Source organism: Saimiri boliviensis, chromosome 5 (assembly GCF_048565385.1).
Source record: "Saimiri boliviensis isolate mSaiBol1 chromosome 5, mSaiBol1.pri, whole genome shotgun sequence".
Classification (NCBI taxonomy): domain Eukaryota; kingdom Metazoa; phylum Chordata; class Mammalia; order Primates; family Cebidae; genus Saimiri; species Saimiri boliviensis.
Window position 1 is genome coordinate 2,625,940 of NC_133453.1, and position 21,717 is coordinate 2,647,656.

At 50.6% G+C, this 21,717-nt stretch overlaps 1 protein-coding gene across 9 annotated transcripts in view; it reads left to right on the plus strand.

The window, feature by feature from the left end:
• The window catches only part of HDAC4 (histone deacetylase 4), a 340,829-nt gene that overhangs the window by 208,379 nt on the left and 110,733 nt on the right, over nt 1-21,717 (plus strand). For all 9 annotated transcript variants that reach the window (XM_039469908.2, XM_039469911.2, XM_039469907.2 and 6 more), the window contains 2 exons: nt 3,596-3,746; nt 16,472-16,592. In XM_039469908.2, coding sequence (XP_039325842.1) covers nt 3,596-3,746; nt 16,472-16,592 — 272 coding nt within the window. The remainder of the gene's footprint in view (nt 1-3,595; nt 3,747-16,471; nt 16,593-21,717) is intronic.

Here is a 21,717-nt window from a genome sequence, read left to right on the forward strand (position 1 = left end):
AGAGTAAGCACACATTCAGGATCCCGGGGTGTGGGGCGGGAGTGAACCAGAGTGAAATGGTCACCTGCCCTTGTGGTTCGTCTGCATTTTCTGAGGGCTCCGAGGACAGAGGGTCCCTGTTGCCAGAAGATCAAGAAACAGGCCTGGCGTCTGAGGTTGTGCTGTGAATGAGGAGTGTTGAAACCCGGTTTGTTCTGACTGCTTTCACTTTGCAGGCTTTGCACTACAGATAATCTGTTCTAAATCTAATAAGGTGGAATGTCTCCCTCCACACAGCGAAGCGTGAGATCTCGGCGTTGCCGGGGGCAGTTGCGGGAGTCAGTCACTGTGATTGCTGGTTTCATTAAAACCCCACAGCAGTATTGTGTTTCTGGGAGTTTTGCCTTCCTGTGAATTTTAATCCCCAGCAGCCATCGTGGCTGTTTTCATTCTTTATGTAATGATGGTGGAAAGAGCTCCCTTGGCTTCTGGGTTCTGGCTGACAAGTAGGCACAGTGAGACTGCACGCGGCCGGGTCTGCCTGCTCTGCGTTTCCGCCCTTAGTGAGCTCTGAGCAGTAGGAGGGAGGGAGCAGGCCCCTGTGCAGGTGGCAGCCAGAGGAGAGGGGCTCGCAGAACGAGGACATCCGTTCAACACGGAATTGTGCTTGTTTTCTGAACTGAGAAGCACCCAGAAGCCCTGTGGGTTGTACATTCATAGTTAATGGTGCCGGTGGCGTTCCCGATCTGCAGATGGTGGCCCAGGGATGCCCTCAGGGCACCTTTACCTGCGGATGCAGCTCTGGCACCCCAAGGCAGAGTCCTGAATCTGTACATGCCCAGATGTTTGTCCTAGTAAAGGGACCTTGCTCGTGTGAGCTCGTCTGTCCTGAGTGTGATTTTTCCACAGTGTGGCCTTGAGAATGGTGTCTGTTAGAATGAATCTAGTGAGATGGGACATGTTTTATCTCCCGCTTCCTTTACTGTTTTGTTGCAATGATGTAATTTGGTTTTCCTCTTGAAAGGTAGGCACACACCACCGCCTTGGAAATGTTAGTGGAGTTCTGGAGCTAACCGCACGCGCAGGCCTGGTTTTGCCAGCTGGGAGGGGTGGAGGCCTGGGGCCCTGGCTGGTCACCATTGGCAGTAAGGAGCACTGCGCTGGGCTGGTGTGCCCGGTGGTATCTCCCGAGGCTCTTGAGGGAGCCTGAGTTTACCTGAGGATAACATTTAGCATCTGCAGGAAGCCAGCCTCTCTAGGCGACATCTTTCAAAAGTCAACGGTGTGATGACGATCAGGCCACACAGAGGTGAGCCCAAGCCAACTCTTCCGAGCGTTCTCCCTACGCCACCTCTTCCCATCCTCACAGGAACCCACGGGGCAGGTCCCACACCTAAGCCGGCACGGAGAGGTTGACTATGTAGGTGCCAGTGCACAGACAGCTGGCGTCCGTGGGCGTCGGTCCTCCTGTGCCGGCATGGTCACTCGTGGAGCGGGCATCTGGTGGCTTACACACACACCCCGTTCTGTGCCTGGCTCATTCTTTCCCTGGCCTGAGCCCCATCCTCCAGGCAGAGCCACCAGTGGGTGGAAGCCCCGCTCCGGAGCCAGCCCGGAGCCTCTGGTTCACTAAGTTTCCTCTACAGAAAGTTCTGTGGGCCACTCTGAGTGCCAGGATGTCTGCTCACCCCCTATCCTGCCACCACCCCCTCTTCCTCCATAAGCGAGCAAGACCAACCAAGAGCACCCCAACAGTGGCTGGGTGGGGCAGCCCATGCCCATGACCCCAGAGCTTCAGGAAGCCAAGGCAGGAGGACCACTGGAGCCCACTTTGAGACCAGTCCCAGCAACAGAGCAAGACCTCGTTTCTTCAAAAAAGAAAAATTGCACCTGGGTGTGGTGGTATGCGCATGGAGTCCCAGCTACTCAGGAGGCTGAGGGGGGCGGGAATGGCTTGAGCCCAGGAGTTTGAGACCAGCCTGAGCAGCATAGCGAGACCCCTTCTCTACAACTGTTTGAATTAACCACCATCTATTTGGGAGCATGAGGTGGATGACTGGAGCCTTGAGGTCAAGGCTGCAGTGAACCACCATTGCACTGCTGCGCTCCAGCCCGGACCACAGAGCCAAGCACTGGGAACAGCAGACAGACCATGACGGGGACACGTGAGGGCCACGGAGGGTGGCGGAGAGGCTCCCTGGCAGGCAGGTGGCAGAGTTCCTCACACCTGTGGAGGCCTGGCCCTTCCCCCGGGTTGGCCCAGGGGCTTCTCTGAAGGTGGGGAAACTGCAGACAGAAGTCCAGAGGGTGCGAATAAGAGCAGAGCCATCCCGGAGAAGTGGGAGGATGTGCGGGCGCCCTGGAGTCTGGACCAGGCCCCGGGACAGAGGTGCTCTGGGTTTGCGGGAGTTCCTCTCGTGGCGTCTGGTCACTTGCACCTTCCCACACTTGTCAGCAGCAGGCCACGTTGTTCTTATCCACCTCTTCCAATACCGTGTGTGAAAACGGGAACTGTCACTGGTGGGGTCGAACGCTGCTCCCCACTCACTTGTAAACCGTCCTGTGCCTCCCTTGATCTTTATTGCCCAGCGTTTTAGTGGGCTGCCTATCATATTCTCATTAATTTTTAACAACCTTTTATATAAAATGTATCTGTACGTCATACATACTGCAGTTTCTCTTTTACCTTCTGCCTTTTAATTGTTATTAAGACAGACATTTTTGTGTATATGTCAGTTTTTGAAATACGAAGTGTAATTTATTCTCAGTAGAATGCCGGCTCTTAAGGGCACTGTTGGACGGATGTGCCCTGCCCCGTAGACACGTGACAGGTCGGCCATTCCATCCACTGGGACGTTTTCTCCTCCCTCCATGCCCCTGCCCCACCCCACAGAGGCAGCCTTCTGATTTCTGTCCTTGCACTGAGAGCCGAATGTTGGCGTCCCACGCCGGCTTGGTGGAATGTGCAGGTGCAGAGCCCTGGGGGGGTCTTTCAGTCTCGCCTGGCCTCTGCTCGTTCACCCTTGTGCCGACACCTGCTGTTCAGCAGCTCGGCATGTTCTCTTGTGTGTCTGGAGGTTATTCTTTTTATGCTTAGGTGGATTCTCCCCTATGAACACGTAACATTTGTCAGCACTCCACCTTCGAGGGAGCACGTGGTTGCGTCCAGGGTGTGACCACAGCTGCCGTGCATATTCTTGTGCAGGCTTCCTGTGGGTGTGCCTCCTGTCTCAGGGAGGTGTGTGTTTAACTTTACAGGAAGGTGCCAAGCAGTTTTCTGAAGTGGTTGTACCTTTTCACACTCTCTTCACTGGCTTTGTATGGTTCTCAAAATAGCATTTCCAACTTGCAACGGAACTCCTCTTCCATATTTTCTTCTAGCAAGCCAACAGCTTTTGTTTTTAGTGTTTTCCAGTTAAAAGGTGAGACGTGCCCAGAGCTTGGGATGGCCCTGACTTGTGTTTTGGACTGAAATCGCAGCCATGCAGGGGAGAGCAGTGCCCTGGGCAACACCAGAGCAGATGTGTTGGGGCCTGGGCTGGTTTCTTGGGTCTCCATTGGGTCTCTGTGAGTGAAGCCTGGGCTCTGACCGTCTGTCTCCTCCTCCCGCTTGCAGCAACAGCAGGAGATGCTGGCCATGAAGCACCAGCAGGAGCTGCTGGAGCACCAGCGGAAGCTGGAGAGGCACCGCCAGGAGCAGGAGCTGGAGAAGCAGCACCGGGAGCAGAAGCTGCAGCAGCTCAAGAACAAGGAGAAGGGCAAAGAGAGTGAGTGCGGGAACAGAAGGCCGGGCAGAGGGCAGAGGGAGGGAGTGCGAGCACAGAAGGCAGGGCAGAGGGAGGGAGTGCAGGTGCAGGAAGGCTGGGCAGAGGGAGGGAGTGCGGGCATGGAAGGCCGGGCAGAGGGAGTGAGGGCAGGTGCAGGAAGGTGGGGCAGAGGGAGGGAGTGCAGGTGCAGGAAGGCCAGGCAGAAGGAGTGTGGGTGCAGGAAGGCTGGGCAGAGGGAGAGAGTGAGGGCATGGGCTCTGGCAGGTGGAGGGCAGAGGGAGGGATTGCAAGAAGGCACTGGGGCAGCACCCTGGGGAGTTGATCTAGGGACGGCTGAGCCTCACCATGGTGACTCTTGCCACTTCACCTGTGCTGGGTTTCTAAGAAGCAGGTTCGGAATGGGACCCCCACGCCTGGTAGGGACAGTGAGTGTGACAGTGTGTCAGGCTACCCATGGTTAGCTTCCGCAGTGGACCAGAGTCCATGGATTTATCTTCGTCTAGGGCTACAGGATTCAATATTGACATCAAAGCAAGGGGCATTCAGCCTGACGTTTGGTTTGATTTAAAGATTTTAAAGACTATTTGGCAGGATTCCTAATAGACTTAAAAATATTAAAAGCCATAAAGCATTCCAGATGCACAGTGAATTTCATCTGTGAGTTCTGCTCTGTGTTTTTCAAAGTACTTTTCTTTCGGGAGCACTTTGTAAGTGCCTTGAAAGCAGGTGTTAGGTTGTAGAGCGACACACCGCCCAGTGAGGGCCAGCAGCTTTTCCATGTGCTCCTTCCACGCTGAGTTCCGCCTTCTGTGGTGGCTGTGTTTGTGCGTCTGGAGACCAGCGTGGCCTGTTTTCTTCTAAGGAAAGCCCACGGTTGGTACTAGCCAGGAGACCGTTCTATTTGGTGTTTCTCACTTTGGAAAAATTAGAGGGATGCGTCTATTGAGGGAAAGGTCAGTGTCGCCCCTGTGACTGCAGACTGCTGGGCCAAGGGCCCATGGGCACCTCTGCACGAGGAGGGCACCCCATGTCACCAGTCTGTCTGAGCCCTGGCGTGTCCCCGCGTGGGGCTCAGTTTGCTCTGAGCATCCTCTCAGATCTTCACTTAAAAGAACCCTGAACTCAGTGAGTGAGTGTATCCTTTCCATGGTCACTTGTTTTAAGTGATACAGACAGTGAGGATCGAATCGCCAGAGCGAGGGGACTTTGACAGGTGCTGCGAGTTTCTGCCCAGGACTTCCGGGCACATTGAACTTGTTTGTTCCCTGGTAATGCTGAAAATGAGTCAAAGTGGTCATATTCCTCAGGTAACAGGACTCCAGCTAAGGAAAGTGGAGCAATTTACTTTCGTAGGGCTGGCTCCTGAGTAGGAAGAGAAGTCTTCATGCACTCTCCCTCCCCCAAAGATAACTCCTCTCCTGACATTTAACAGGGAAGATTAATTTTGCCTGCTTTAGACATGTATATAAATGGAACACTTAATAGGTAGGATTTTTGTGTTTTGCTTCTTTCTCTGAACATTATGCTTGTGAAACTCATCCCCACATTGCATTTAGCAAGAGTTCATTCATTATCTGTTATGTATTGCTGCATGTGTCCCATTTATAAATGCACCGATGTAGTCATTTCTTCTTAAGTTAAATTCTTCCCTTGAGCCAGATTTTGTGCTGCTTTCTGGAGATCCGGAGAGCATGCCCCTGCAGTAAAAGGCTCGTCTACCCAGCTCTCACTTGCCAGTGGCCTCTCATTCAGCAGACATGAATTGCATACCTACTCTGCACCCAGTCTGGCACCACACTCTGCGGATAGAAACACGACTTGGCTTACTTCATAACCAGAGCTATTAAAAGCGGGGCTGCCGTGTGCATTCCGTACTTGTTTCTTGGTACCTGTGGGCAAATGTGAAGTGGAGTTGCTGACCTGTAGGCCATGCATGTTGTCACCATTCATACATGATGTCCAGAAGTTTTCAAAGTAGTGCACCACTTTGCACTCCTACCAGCCACGTGCAGGGGTTCCTGTGGCTCCGTGTCTTTACCAACACATGCTGCTGCCAGTCACTTTAATTTCAGCTCCTCCTCGTGCCCTCAGCTGCCTTTCTTTGATTGCCAGTAAGATGCAGCTTATTTTCATAGGTTTTTGGGCCGCATGAGCGTTCCCTTTTTGTGAAGTGCTCGTTCAGGTCTCCTGCCCGTTTTTCTGAGGAGGTGTCTCCCTTTTTCTTGATTTGGAGTTGTTCTTTCTATGCTGCGGAATCAAGCCCTCGGCCAGCTGCACATGCTGTAAATCTCTTCCTCCACTCGGCCCTTTGCCTGTTCACGCTCTTAATGGCATCTGTCAGGCACAGAAATTCTGTCTTACACAGTCTCAGCCTTTTCCTTTCAGTGATTTTGTGCTTCTTCAAAATCTTGGGTACATGCTTTTTAATTATCTCCTAGGAGCTGATTCCACCCAGAATTGATACAAATGGGCTTTTGGTTTTGATTGCATTGACTTGGTTCAAATTGGGAAGATGTGATATTTTTACAACATTTATTATTTACCTTCAGTTTTTAAAAATAATTTCTTAATAGTTTTATGTTTAGGAGGCTTGCATATATTTGATTAAATATATTCCAAGCCATTTGATGGTTTTGGTTGCCATTGTGAATGGCTTGGTGTTTGTAATTTTGAAAAGCAGTCAATTTTTAACTGTTGACTGTGTCCAGCAACCTTGTTGAACTTGAATATCCTAATCATGAATAGGTCGTTTTGGATTTTCAACATTTAGAATCATGTCATCTATGAATAATGACAAGATTGCCTCTTTTCTAATTGGAATACCTTTTATGTCTTTTACTCGCTGATGTTATAGAATGGGCTGAGACTGCCAGTAGAATATTGAATTGAGGTCATGACAGCAGGCACACTTGTCTGGTTCCCAATTTTCTCTTAAGTGCCATGTTTTCTGTAGGGACTTTGTTTGTATTTTTTACTCATTTGTCTGCTTGTTTTTGACAGGTGCGGGACGTTTCCCTTCCATTCCTTGTTTGCTCAGGGTTTCAGTATGAATGGATATTGATTTTTATCAGGTGCTGTTTCAGCATCTTTTGAGATGATGATACGATTTTTTGTTTTATTTGGTTAATGAAGTAAAGTATATGGATTTATTTGAATATAAATTCTAACTGGTATTTTAAAAATAACAGCAGTCAACTTGGTTGTAATACATTATCTTTTATGTAGTGAAGATTTGGATTTGCTAATATTTTATTTTATGTGATCGCAGCTATGTTCACGAGGGAGACTGCCAAGCGGTTTCCTTTCTCAGCACGTCCTCGTCAGGTTTTGGCATCTTTACTGTGCTGGCCTCAAAGTGCGTTAAGCATCATTCCTTCTCTCCTTTTATATTCTCTGGCAAAGTTTATTTAACGTGGATATTATTTTTTCCTTAAGTATCTTGTGAAACTTACCGTTAAAGCCATCTAATCCTAAAGTTTTCTTGGTGCAAAGATATTTGATTACATATTCAATTTTTAAAATAGCTTAGGGACATTTCCCCCCTCGATCAGTTTAGCTAAGTTGTATTTTTTCAAAAGGAATATATGCCTTTGTTATATGTTTTTGAATTTTTGGTATAGTGGTTTTTGGTATCGTGTCTTTTTCTGGTGTTTTTGATGCCTGTCAGACCTTTAGTGATGTCATCTTTGACATTACAGAGATTCGTTGGTTTGTTCTTGCTCTTTATTGCTGTTGTTTTGTTTTGCTTTTGTTTTTCTCATTCTCTCCAGAAGTTGAGCAGTTAGTCTTTTCAAAGTACTAACTTTTGACTTTATGGATGTTGTTTGTTGAATATCAATTTTATTAATTTCTACTATTTTTATTATTTTTCTATCTAAGATTTTCTTAGGGTGTATTGCGTGGCTTTTGTAGCTTTTTGGTATAGATACTTAGAGCCTTGATTTCAGCCTTCTCTTCTAAGATAACGTTTATATAGCTATACATTTTCCTCTAAATGCAATTTTGTCTGCATCCCATGGGTTTTGATATGTCGTTTGACAATCTTTATCTTCTAGTTTGGCCCATTTACATTTAATATAATTATTGATATGTTTGTGCTTAAGTCTATGATTGTACAATATGAATTCTAATTATCTCAAGTATTCTAATTCGCTTTTCTTGCTTTTATTGTGTTTTTAATGACATACATATATGTGTGTTTTATATATATATATATATATATATATATATATATACATATGTATGTATGATGTATGTCTTTTTCTCTAGCTTGGTAATCACTATTTTGCTGTTTCTTTACTGATCACCATTAGAATTTCAACAGCCATCTTTAATCTATCATAGCCTTATCTAAGTTAATATTTTTGGGATACTTTGACTCTCAACTTATATACTATTTTGACCTATATTTAACTCTAAATTTATCTTTAACATCACAAGACATTGCTATTATTACTATATATAGTCAAGATTTACTCATAAATTTATCTTTTACACTTGTATTCATTTCTGCATGTCCGAACTTTGGTCTGTTATGTTCTTTAATCATTTACTTTAATGCAGGGCTGATGTTGATGAATTTATTTTCTGTTCAAAATGTGATTTCACATTAATCTTTGAAGGTTATTTTTGCTGAGTATAGAACTCTAGGTTTGTATTTATTTTCCTTCAGCACTTTGAGAATGCCATTCCAGGCTCTTCTGACTTCCATTGTTAATCTCCAAAAATTAGCTATCCATCCTTTTGTTCCTTCTTCGGAAATAATCTTTTTTCCCTGGATATTTTTAAGATTTTGTCTTTGGTTTTTTGAGGTTCTTCTTTGATGTGCTTAACTGCAGTTTTTTAAATTTTAATTTCTTCTGCTTGGGACTTGTAGTTCCTAATCTGTTGTTTCATACTGTTATCAATTCTTAAACGTGATTATTCCCAAACTTCATCTCAACAAATACTGCCTTAGCCTCAGCATCTCCATTTCCTCCGTCTGGGACTCCAGCTCTGAGCCTGCGCTGGATCAGCTTGCAGTGCCCCTGAGTTTCTGAAGTCACTTCTGTGTCTGTTTTCCCTTTCTTCTGCCTCAGTGTGGGCATTTTCTTCCAATTTATCATCCACTTCACCAGTTTGTGCTTTACCTGCACAATCATCTGCTGTTAAACTCATCCATTGGATTTTAAATTTATTTGGTTTTCAGTTCTAGGATTCTCATGTGGCCCTTTTTCATAGTTTTCCATAGAATTTCTCGATCTTATTTTGTTTCTGCACATAGTGCAGTTATTTTGGGTCTGTGATTGGTGACACCATTCTCTGGTCCTATGGCAAGGTTCTTCCTGCCTGTTCGTGTTCTCTCTCTCTCTCTCTCTCTCTCTCTCTCTCTCTCTCTCTGTGAAATTGTGTTTCTTTTGACACTTGGATGTTTCAGATTGTGTGTCTGACTTTGTGCTGTTGTGATGATGGGCGACCTGGGATGGTGACACATTTCTTTCTAGTGAACTTTGCTTTGCTTCTTGTAGTTGAGCGGAAGTGGCCAAGCTTCTTAAGCCTCTTAATGCAGTCAGGTTTGGAGCTAATTCCAAGTTGGGTTTCATGCCTTCTGGGAGCTGGTGGATTTCTGGCCGTATTTACTCATGAGGCATAGGCCTTTGTGGTCCTACACACGACCACGCGAGGTTTATTGAGGTCCTTTCATTTTTCTCAGTTTTCGTTGTCCTGTCAAGGGCGTCTTCTGAAACTCACTGTTGGCTCTACAGATTGGGCTGCCGAAGGGTGGGGCCCAGCCTCCTGTGGCCTGTCTCCGACCTCAGCCCTGGTGCTCCACCGTGCACTGATGGCACTCTGTGTCTTCAGACGGAAGGCTCGGGTGCTCTGTCCAGGTCTTCCGACCATTTCCAGTAGGTTGAATTGAATTACCTGAGTAAAACTGGTTGAGGTTGTATGATTGAGAACAGAGTAGACGTGGAGCCCTTCCGGTTTCCTGATCCCGTCTGCTTTTCTTTATCCTGTTCACGTTCTTCGTTACATTTGGAGTGAAAGGGTGTGTTAATATTTCGGTTTGGTGAGTCGCCTTCATGTAATTTCTAGATTGTGAGATTGGCATTTTGCCTTTAATTAATCACAGTAGATTTGAAGTTTTCCCAAATAGGTCATTTTTGTTCATTTGTTTGTATTTGAAATCCTTGTGTTCTAAAAGGAATTAAATAACGACTAAGTAAATTCAGTTAGTAAGTGTATTTTTAATGTAATGAATGTTATAACAAACTAATGCTAAATTAGAATTGAGATATAAAGTGTATTATTATTATGCCTATATTATTTTGTACATTTTTATAAATACTTGCTATTTCAAACTAGATGTCTTTTTCCTAAGAGTACGTAGCTAATGCACTCTGAGTTTTTAGTTTATTTCTCTGTTTAGCTGTTTTCAAGTTCTTGGTCGTTGTTTTTGTCCATAAAACCAGCACTTTGGTACTGATCAATTATCACATTTTACTCTTGCCATAATAAATTTCTCTTTAGCTGGTAGAATTTCAAGGCAGAAGGCCTCTGAGGAGGGTTTATATTCCATTTTAGGTCCAAGTTTTGAATCAGGATTTGAAAGTGAGCACTGAGTCTGTATGCTGGGCTCGGTTCCCATCACACTGGTGAGATAAGATGGTGACTGAATCCCCCAGGGATTGCCCACAGGGCAGAGCTTCCAGACGTGGCTGCAGAAGGGCTGAGAAGGCCCTGCCGACGGGCCACGTGCACACCCTCTGCGTGCACATCCGGCCCTCCGGGTCGCCGACGGCTGTGCCGTGGGTCTCCATTCGCCCCAGAGCGTTCTGCCGAACGAATCCCGTGTGGAACCTGGCTGCGGTGTTCTCGCTCCTGGAACTCCTGGAGTGGCCCTAGGGTGCTGTCTGGGGTGAGGACAAGCAGTCCAGCTGAATCCTCTGGCTTCGCCTGTGACGAATCCGAGCAGCTTAGAGGCTCCGTAGCCAGCCAGGCGTGGCCCACTCTGGGGGTTGCTTTCCATGTCAGAAAACCGCCTTCCACGGATGACAGCACGTGGTCCCATACGAGCCCTGTGCGCAGGGCTTTACGCGTGCGCCCCGTGCTAGTGAGGCCGCAGTGCAGAGGCCCGAATCGGCCCCGCGTCGCAGGGGTGGGCCCGCAGCCGATGCCCTGGGGCCTCGCCCCACACCTCTGTGTTTCCAGGGTAACCAGTGTGTATCCTACGGATTTTTCTTAGGAGTAAGGAAAATAGTTGCTTATCAAAGAATTCAAGTTTAAAATTTAAATATCAGCTGTTTGATTTGCGTCGCAGCTAACCAACAAATAACAGATTTTCAGATTGCTAAAAAGCAGCGTGGTCTAAATTACTTCCTCAGCGTTTACCAGCCTCTTCCAATAAAAATAGCATCTTGAGGCCCTCAGACTCTGAAAAGACTTCACTTCAGAAAACATTGGGGGCCCGTTGACCAGCCCCAAACAATCCCTGCCCTGCACCGAAGCCGTCCCTGCCGTCCACCCTTAACTGGAGCTCTGGAACGTTCCTGCCTCTCTGCAGCCCCGTCACAGGCAGCAGTCACGGCGGCTTTCACTGTGGATTTGGGTGGTCAGGTTTTATTATTCATAATAAACTGTACAGTTGGGGACTTGGCAAGCTTGTGTCAGCTCTGCAGCCCTCAGAGTGTGGTCTTGTGGTGAGGACGCAGGGCCGGCAGGCCCCCGCGGTGGACGCCTCTCGGGGCCCTTATGTAAGCGGGGCCCAGGGGCCGCCTCTTCCCCCATGAAGGAGCCTGTTGTTGGCGCTGGAGGAGCTCGGGTGGGCCGGCACAGGGACACGAGATCTCCAGCGTCTGAGCGTTTGAAAGCGCGGCGCCCAGCATCTGTTTATTCTCCTGGGCTTTTTCTTAAAGTGAATTTCTGATTGAGTATTTAATAAATAACCGTTACAGTTGTAAACATTTACATTACTTTTAATTTTAAATAATTTTGCACTTTTATTTGTTGATACCAAGTAATGTGATGCATTTGACCGAATGGTGAATTCTTAGAATTGAGGGCAGTTTTCATCACGCTTAGCAAGAATACACTGTCTTTAATCAACTAGGTTTTGATTCAGATTAACGGCACCTGGGAATCTAAGGCACACACCTCGTCACAGAAACTCGGGAGGGTGCGGAGCAGCATGGCGCGAATGCAGCTGCGCTCTCGCCCACGCGTGCAGCCCCGCGGGGAGCGAGCACCGGCACTGAGCAAGTCCTTTGCTTTGGGTCAAAATGCCATGAAAGGCTGTGTAAAGGTTGAACACCTGATGCTGAAAGTCATTAGGTGTCCCTTCTGTGAAGCTGCGCCTTCCTCAGAGGCAATGGGGTGGGAGAAAAAGAGCACTCTCAGGCAAAAGCTGCGGCAGCTCCGTCTTCTGGATTTGCCAGGTCCAGGCCACCACCTTCCGGGAACGCAGCTGTCCCTCCCCACCTGCCCGCCCCGCCCAGAGCTGCTGTCCTCTGTCTGCCCGCTTGGCTGTTGCTCACTCTATTCCTTAGGTCCCAGGCATACTCTCTGCCTGCTGCAGTGGGAAGAACGTGGCCTCTTTTCTCCACCTCCTCATCTCTGTTGGCCAGAACCGGCTGGCATCTCATAGGGCCTCCATAGAAACCTCCATCCAGGGGATGAGTGATACCCAATGTGAATCCAAAAAAAAAAAAAAAAGTCAAAGTCCAGCCGAGGGAGATCTGCTATCCATTTATGGAATGGGTTTTTTCATTCTGGAACTTTAAGTGAGAAACCTGTTGGCAGATGAGCATGTGTAACTGGAAGTGCAGAAACAGGGTGAGGTCACGCTTGGCCCCCATTTTGAATACTCTCCTAGTGAAGTCTGAAAGAAGATTCCTTGTTGATCGAAAGGATCACGAATCTATGACTTACGTTCCTCGTGTTTCCTGCTGGCCACGCCTGTGCTGGGCATGGGTGGGGCATGAACCCCAGTAATGCCACCTGCCCTGCTTGGGGTGTGAGCTCATCATCTGCACCACCCAGCCCTGTGTGGAGGGAACCAGGCTGTGGCCAGGTCACCCTTTGCCACCGAGTGGTGTTGCAGAAGCAGGGAGAGTGTGTGGGTCGCAAAGGCAGGTCTGCTGGCTCTGTTCCTGCAGTGCCTACCCTGTCTCGTGGAAGGCCACTGGGTCTACAGTAATAGCTGTCCCTGTGCTCTGGGAACTGGGGTTTTGAGGAACTAAGGCTGACTGCACTGACCTAGGGTCCGCTGGGAAGCGTTGAGGGCGTCCTCGTCCCGCACACTGAGAACCTGCTTACTGCCCTGCTCTGCTGCGTCCACTCAAGGACGGCCGTGTAAAGGGACCTTCAGGGCCATCCCCTCCAGCTGGCCATCTGGGTTCTTGTCGTCACTGTCACCAGCAGCATTGTGCGATTTGACCACTTCCCTGCACTGTCAGCAGCGTGGATAGAACCAAAAAAAAAAAAAAAAAGTTAGCAGTATAAAGGCAAAAAGTCTACATTACCCATTTCACTTTTCATTTCTTTCGTCAGTAAAGCTAAGCTGATTCCTCATTGGCAGATTTGCCTTCTGCTTTTGAAATTGGTCATCTGTGTTCTCTGCTTACGTATCGTGCCCACCACCTGGCCTGTCCTTTTATTCCTGCTTGTGGAAGCAGCTTGTATGTTTACAAGGTCAACTCTCTGGTTCATGTCTGGGTCTGTTTTTTTCAAAGTTCACAGCCTGTTGCTGATAATCTTTTAGGAATCCCAGTGATCACATGCCTGGGAATGGTATGTGGCATTCTCACAAGTCCCCTTACAGACAGACAGACAATTAGGCTGCAAGTGTAATGTTCAGGTCTAACGCTAGGTGCCTGGATCCCTTCCGTACCCCTCCCCCAGCCTACCTGGGACAGCACTCACCACAGTCACAACTCGGGTGATGAGATCATTTTCAGCAGCATGCACTGGGGGCCGTCGACGGGCACAGCTCTGCTCGAGCAACGACGTCATTTTCTCAGACCATGACAGCCCCAAGCCTGAAGCCGGCTGTTTCCCGGTGGGCCTCCCGGATTCGTGCTGGCGATAGTGTAGTTAACGTCTTGGTGTTCACTGGCTAGTCTAGTGCAGGCCCCACTACAGCCTGGGTGGACCCTGTTTCCAAGGGTCTCATTGCTGGCAGACATTGAAGTTCCACCTTGATGTAGCAGGAGTGGGGTTCTGCTGGGGAACTCAGGGTGCATGTCACTGACAAAACTCCACTTGTGAGTGGCAGCAGACCTTTGGTATGTGATGAAGGTGGCCAGGAAAAGATTTTTTCTAATGATATTAATAATTTATTAGCAGTTTGTCAAAATATCCATAGAGCCTTCTATGCTAAAATCCATTTCTGAGCCATGAGAGCGAGTCATGAAAAAATAGTAGCAAACAACCCAGCGAATGAAAACCAAACACCAGAACCAAGGATAAAGTTACAATCGTTGCTTATTAAACTGTTGACAGGAGGAACAATTGCAAAGTTTCAAGGAAAGGGGGAAATTCACAAAGGAAAATCTAAACTAGATTCATAAAAACAAGCATTTGAACAGTTTACCCAAAGGCAGGGTAAATGTTTGCGAGCGCTCACGCACACACAGGCACACACGCGCAGGAACACTCAGACGCACAGGCATGCACGCACACACGCACAGACATGCACACACACGCACAGGCACACGCACAGGCACACACGCACAGACATGCACATGCACAGGCATACACGCACAGACGTCCACACACGCGCAGGCACACGCACAGACACGCACACACGCAGGCAGACGCACACGCACAGACATGCACACACACGCACAGACATGCACACACGCACAGGCACATGCACACAGACATGCACACGCACAGGCATGCACACACGCGCAGGCACACACGCACAGACACACAGGCAGACGCACACACGCACAGGCACACACATGCACACGCACAGACATGCACACACACACAACAGCCAAAAGTTGTGAACCAGGGCGTCAGTAAGACCTGGTAACTAAGCTGACCTCACCTGAGGCGCACCTGGCCACCTTTGTGTTCTCCGTCCACAGCTGGGGGATGAGAATGCCTGTTTATAGCTGAACGTGGGGTTTCACCAAGCCAGGGCTGGCACAGACTAGGCTCTCACTACAGCCATTATTATAGGAAACCCACGTAACTGCAGTGGATAAAGCCGTGAACGCACACACACACACAGATCCGCACCACCACTGTGCACATCACAGAAAGATTCCTAAGAACAAATAAGCCAAGGACATGAAATACTTCACAAGACAGAAAATAAGCCCGTGTCCAGTGGTGCTCAGGGCTACTTCACAGAGATGCTTGCTGGCTTTGTGGCTTTGGGAAGTGGTGATAGGAGGGGCAGCAGGAGGGGCAGCTGACCCCGGTGCGGGTAGATGGGTGGTTCAGGGGCTCAGTGTGTAGAGACACTTTGCTTTTGTTTTTTTGTTTTTTTCTTTTGAGACAGGGTCTCACTCGCGTTGGCCCGGGTGAAATGCAGCAGCGCAGTCTTGGCTCGTTGTAGCCTGGACTTCCCAGGCTCAGGTGATTCTCCCACCTCAGCCTCCCAAGTAGCTGGGACTACAGGCACACACCACCACGCTCGGCTAATTTGCGTATTTTTAGTAGAGTCAGGGTTTCGCCACGTTGTCCAAGCTGATCTCGAACCCCTGGGGTCAAGCAATCTGCCATCTTCTGCCTGTCAAAGTGCTGGGATTACAGGTGTGAGCCTTGACAGCAATTTAGCAAGATGTGTCACAGTTAGAAGATGACGTTTGTTAGATGTAGTCTTTTTCAGCTCTGTCCTGAGCAAGTTATTCCAAAGGTCATCAGCGTTACCCACTCAGAAATGTTCACTGCAGTGTGGTTTCTAACAAGCACACCTGGCTCCCGGTCAGGAAGTGGTTTCGTAAACCATGCTTCATCACCTCAAGGTGCGTTTTTACCATTACAAACACCCTGAGTATTACTCAATACAAGGAAGCTGTTGAAGGCGCTGGAAGCACCACGCAGCTAGGTGGAGATCTGGGGCAGGTAGCTCAGCGCTCGCAGGCCCTGCGTTCAGGCAGTGAGACGGGCCTTCTTCGCCAGTTCTCTTTAAGGAGGCTTTGAAAAATAATCACCGCCCCAGAAGAAAGCCACAGTTTCTAATTCAGTCCCACCAGGTGCAGTGACTGCCTGAGCCTGAGCCGCCAGGCTGGAGAGGACAGGCGCTGCCCTTCGATGCTGTTGGACGCAGAGCCGGCCATCCTGTCAGCACAGGGTGGACGCACGCTGCCTGGGGACTGTCCTTGTCCCTGCCCGATGCTTCCATCTGCACAAAACCTTCTCTCTAGACTCTGCTTTGCGGCAGCAGGAATGCAACCACCGTGCTCTCAGTGCCTAATTCAGAGAGCTCTTTTTTGTCGGAATATTAAACTGCCTTCAGAAGTGGGTTTTATGTTAGCTAACAGTCAGTGTTTTGGATGATTAAATCTGCATTTTAAATAGAAAGCAATTATGTAAAATCTTGATGGGAAGAAGACCTCAAGTGAAAACTCCTCCTGGCCGTGGTGGCTCTTTGAGGAAGCTCCGCTCACAGGGCGCAGCGTCCTGAGGTGCCTAGCAGTCCCTGCCGTGCCCGTCGTGTGCCCGCTGCCCTGCATTGCTGCCGTGGGCCAGAGCCGCACTTCACCCTCCCGCTGTGCTTTCTCCCACGCCAGGTGCCGTGGCCAGCACAGAAGTGAAGATGAAGTTGCAAGAGTTTGTCCTCAATAAAAAGAAGGCGCTGGCGCACCGGAACCTGAACCACTGCCTCTCTAGCGACCCTCGCTACTGGTACGGGTAAGTGTGGGCGTGGGGAGCACCCCGGCCTCTCACAGGGCCCAGAGGACCACGTGATCATTGGTAGATTTGCATGGACCCAGTTGTCCATCCACTGGGCAGGGAGGGAGGGCGAGGAATTGAAACCCCAGGCACAGTGGCGCCTGGATGTGGGCGACGTGGTCTGGGCACACTCTCGAGGCAGCCATCCTCACGGGGCGGCCCCCTCCAGAGGGACCGAGTGGAGGCCCCGGGCTGGCCTGTCGTTATTCTTGGGAATGTCGTGCTGTTTTTCAGCCACAATAAGAGCCACTTAAACTGGAACCCTTGTCTGAACCCTCAGTGCTCTGACAGCGTTTCCACCTGGCGTTTCATTGATTCTTAAGCTAGTCAGGGAGGCCCTGTGGCACTCCTGTTATTTTACACTAGGAACCCCTGCCAGAGCCCACGCAGTTGACAGAGACCACAAAAGCCCTGTTAATCTGAGGACGGGGGAAGCCGACATGCCGTGCAAACACCGGGCTCCGGAGGCGAGTTCACAGAGGCCTCGTTGGGAGCGCAGTGGCAAGGCTGCGTGGCTTTAAACAGTAGCAAGGGCAACGGAGGATGGCTTTGAAATGTAGTTTTCTGTGCTCTCAAGGTTCATGTCATTTCTAGAAAAAAATCCCTTAAGGGAGTTTTTAAAAGTCAAAATATAATCAGTAATTTCATTGGAAAGACAATTGAGCTATTCTCAAGCCTCAAAATGGACAGCTGTCTGGAGTGAAATCCCCCCACACCCAGACGCAAGCCCCTTGTTTCCGTGGAGGCTATCAGCTACCCTGACACAACCCAAGAGGCATTTCCAATGGAGGCGGCCCACACCCTCTGCTCCCCTGGTCCCTGTGCCTGCCAGGGGCATGTAAGATGCCCTCGGGGCAGATACACCGCTGGGATTTGGGTGACTCGACCAGGGACACAAACCCTCACAAGGAGGAGCGAGACCGGCGTCTGTGGGAGGCCGCACAGGACAGCAGTGAGCCACAGGGGTGCAAGAGAGGAGGAGGCTTCCTGAGAATCACTGGCTACCAGCGCCTGGGAGCCCGCTTTGGGGGGACCCCGATCTGTGCCCCCAGTCTACTGCCCCAGCTGGTTGTGGAAAAGCTCCGTTGTCCCCTGGCTGGGCTGGGGTGTGGAGTTGCAGGGCAGAAGCAGCAAGGGACAGTAGTGTGGATCACAATTCAGGACCAGCAGCCAGGAGCAGGGTGGGCCCGAGGCCTGGCGGAAGACGGAGAGCTGGAGTGCAGAGCCTGCCAGGCCAGGGCGGGGTCCCCTTAGGTCCCCGTGGGCAGGGAGGTCTGAGGCAGCTGAGCAAGGGGGCTTTGGGTAGACAGTGATCGGAGTCGGGCAGCACAGGCGGCCCTTTCTGAGGAGGAGCTCAGGGTCTGGGAAGCTATGGCAGGAGAGTGCAGGAGCAGAGCAGTGGGGCTGAGGGAAGCAGGGGTAGCAGTGAGCACAGAGCAGCCCCACAGGCGTCCACAGCAGCATGCAGGAAGGTGGGGGCCCACGCCTGCTCGCCTGGGAGGGGGTGGGGAGTGGACAGGGTGCAAGGCTGGCAGGAAGAGAGGCTGGGCAGTGGCTTGGACCTGAGTGGAGGATGGAGCAGCAGGTCAGGAAAAGACTGTACCAGCCGCTGGGGAGGCCCTGGGAGAAGGGGTGGCCTGGGGAAGCCTCAGGGCACTGGGGGCCTGCTGAGAGACGGGAGACGGGGGCTTCCAGGGAGAAGGGGTGACAAACAGAGTGGCTGGGGCCGGGAGACTCACTTTTCCTGGCACTCCCTAGGTGAGCAAGGTGGTCAGGGTGGGTGTCTTGGCCTGGACAAGGCCAGCCTGCCCTATGTTTAACGGCAGGGGGCAGGGTACCTTGTCACAGAGGGCTCTGGGGACGCTCAGGCTGGATGGGGAAGGGCTTGGCCTCAGGTCAGCGGGAGGACAGGTTTGTTTTCGTGGAGACGGTGCCGTTCCTGTTTTGTCATATTCGGACCCTAATCTAAACATCACGGAGCGGTGGGCTCTGTCAGAAAACCAGCTCTTCGCGGGCAAAGAACTGAAACCACGACCCCAGCCTCACACCAGGCATGATTAGTTCAAGCGTCATGCCTGAGCCGAGACACGTAACTGATCAAACTTCGGAAGGAGACCCAGGAGAAACGTTCACAACCTTGATGGGGAAGGGAAGACAAGATTTCTTAGGTCGCCACAATCATGGACTAGATGCCGAAAGCTCAAAACAATGCATCTCCTCAAACTGAAACACTTCTGCTCTTTGAAAGGCCCCAGCAAGAAAAGAAAAAGGCAAGCTGCAGAATGGGAGGAAATAATTCACACCGCATGTATCTGACAAACCGCTTGTATCCAGAGCGTAGAGAGAGCTCCTATAACTCAATAATGAAAAGACAGGCAGCCCACTTAAAAATATGGGCAAAAGGTTTGAACAGGCACCTCACAAACAAGGCATGGGGGTGGCCAGTAGGTGTGGAAAGGTGTTCGGTGTCACTAGTCATCAGGTGAATGCAAAGCAGAGCTGCGGCAGGTGGCCCCTTCATTCCTGCTGGGAACAGGCCGGGACTGGAGCAGATGCCGGTCCGGCGTCCCTGGGCCTCCACGTGCTGCCTGTTGCAATCTGAGTCACACAGCCATGTGGGGAAACAGGCAGGCGGTCTCCTACAATGACAAATACCCACCAGCTCTGTGACCCAGCAATGCTTCTTCTCCGGATTTGCCCAAGACATGAAAGTAAGCAACACCATGACTCGTCCTCTTACGGTCACAGTCGCCAAAGAATGGGAACAACCAAGCACCCGGCATCAGGGGAACGGCTGTGCAAACGGGCACCCGACGTGGTGGCATGCTACTCTGCAGAGATGAATGGACCGCTGGCCAGAGGCTCGGTGCCTAGACTGAGAGGCCGGGATCCCCAGAGGCTCGGTGCCTGGACAGAGAGGCTGGGATCCCCAGAGGCGCGGTGCCTAGACAGAGAGGCTGGGACCCCCCAGAGGCTCGGTGCCTACACAGAGAGGCTGGGATCCCCAGAGGCGCAGTACCTAGACAGAGAGGCTGGGACCCCCCAGAGGCTCAGTGCCTACACAGAGAGGCTGGGATCCCCAGAGGCGCGGTGCCTAGAGAGAGAGGCTGGGACCCCCCAGAGGCTCGGTGCCTACACAGACAGGCTGGGATCCCCAGAGGCGCAGTGCCTAGACAGAGAGGCTGGGACCCCCCAGAGGCTCAGTGCCTACACAGAGAGGCTGGGATCCCCAGAGGCTTGGTGCCTAGACAAAGAGGCTGGGATCCCCAGAGGCACGGTGCCTAAACAGAGAGGCTGCCCCAGGGACTCACTGATGAGAAATTCAGAGTCAGCAAAGCAAGCTGATCATGGGAGAAGGCAGACTGGGGCTGGAGGCTGCAGGCGGCCACAGGGTGGGTGCTGAGAGATGGCGCTGGGGCTTCATCAGAGGCGGACTCCATGGGTGTCTACGTGAGTCAGAGCTCCAGCTTCAGACTGCTGTGACAAGATGGCACCTTCCAATATGGCTGCCATAAGCCACACGTGGCGACCGAGCACTTGAAACGTGGCTGGGGCCAAGCAGGTCATGCCGTAGAGGCAAAGCATGGGATTTCAGAAGCTTGGTCTGAAGGACCACGGTGTTTCAGCAATACATGTATATTGAGTATATGTTGAAAGGATGCTGGTTATGATGGTTAATGGAATACTAAAGCTAATTCCACTCGTTTCTTTTTATCCATGTTAAGGTGGCTACTAGGAAATTCCAAAGTTCACATGTGGCTCCCGTCATCTTACATTTCTGCTGGAGTGTCCTGGCTTGTGTGGTTCATTGTATTTGCGGGAAATCCCTGGTGCGAATGTGATGAAAGGCCGTGGTTTGGAATTTAAATGGTTGAGTTTGTGTGAAGATTTATTCTGCAGTAAAGCCAATGTTTAGAAGAACATGGTTTCCGTCTTCCTCAGGAAGACAAGGATTGCCTTCAGATGGGGTGTCCAGGGCGGCCAGGGCCCCGTGCAGGCTGTGCCTCAGCGCCTTGGCCTGGCTTCTCTGTCCCATTCCCAGGCTGCAAGAAATGAAAGGTTGAAAAACTGGAAGATAGTTTCTGGCTGGGGTGAGGTAGAGGGCGCAACTTGGCAGGTTCTGCCCTCAGGGCTCTACAGGGCGGCCAGCATGACTGTGTGAGTGCGGAGTGTGGCCAGGGTGTGTGAGTGTGGGTGAGTGTGGGCAGGTGTGATTCCGGTGAGCTTAGAAGGGGTGGCCTGGGGAAGCCTCAGGGCACTGGGGGCCTGCTGAGAGACGGGAGACGGGGGCTTCCAGGGAGAAGGGGTGACAAACAGAGTGGCTGGGGCCGGGAGACTCACTTTTCCTGGCACTCCCTAGGTGAGCCAGGTGGTCAGGGTGGGTGATTTTGGGATGCTGAGTGAGGTGAGTTTGGAGTATCAGTGCAAGGTGTGGGAGAGGTGACAGGTGTGAGTGTGGGATGTATGTGGGGGGTGAATGGGGTGTGGGTGGCTATGAGGCATGAAGTGTGTGGGTGTGGGGTGTGGGTGGCCGAGAGGTATGTGTGGGGTGTGTGTAAGGTGTGAGGTGGATGTAGGGTGTGAGTTGGGTATGTGTGGGAGGTAGGTATGAGTTTGTGTGAGTGGGGTGTGTGTGTGTGAGGTGGGTGTGGGGTGTGCAGTGTGGATGTTAGTGTGCAGTGCAGGAGTGTAGTGTGAGGTGTGTGTCAGGTATGAAAAGTGAGCTGCAGGTGTGAGGTGTGGGTGTGAGTAGAGGGCGTGAGTAGTGTGAGGTGTGGGTGTGAGTTTTGAATGAGTTTTGTGATGTATAGGTGTGGGTTGCGTGAGGTGTGGGTGTGAATTGTGGGTGTGGGTGGGAGTGTTGTGAAGTGTGGGGGTGAGTAGTAGGTGCAGGTGTGAGCCGATGTGAGACTCAGTGCGTCATGTATGGTATGAGTGTGTGAGGTGCAGTGGGCAGGTGTGAGTAGTGGAGGTACAGTTGTGAGTGGGTGTGTGAGGTGCAGATATGGGTGTGGGTGTGAGGGAGTGAATAGTGTGAGGTGTAGGTGTGGGTGGATGTGAGTTTTGTGAGGTATGGGAGTAA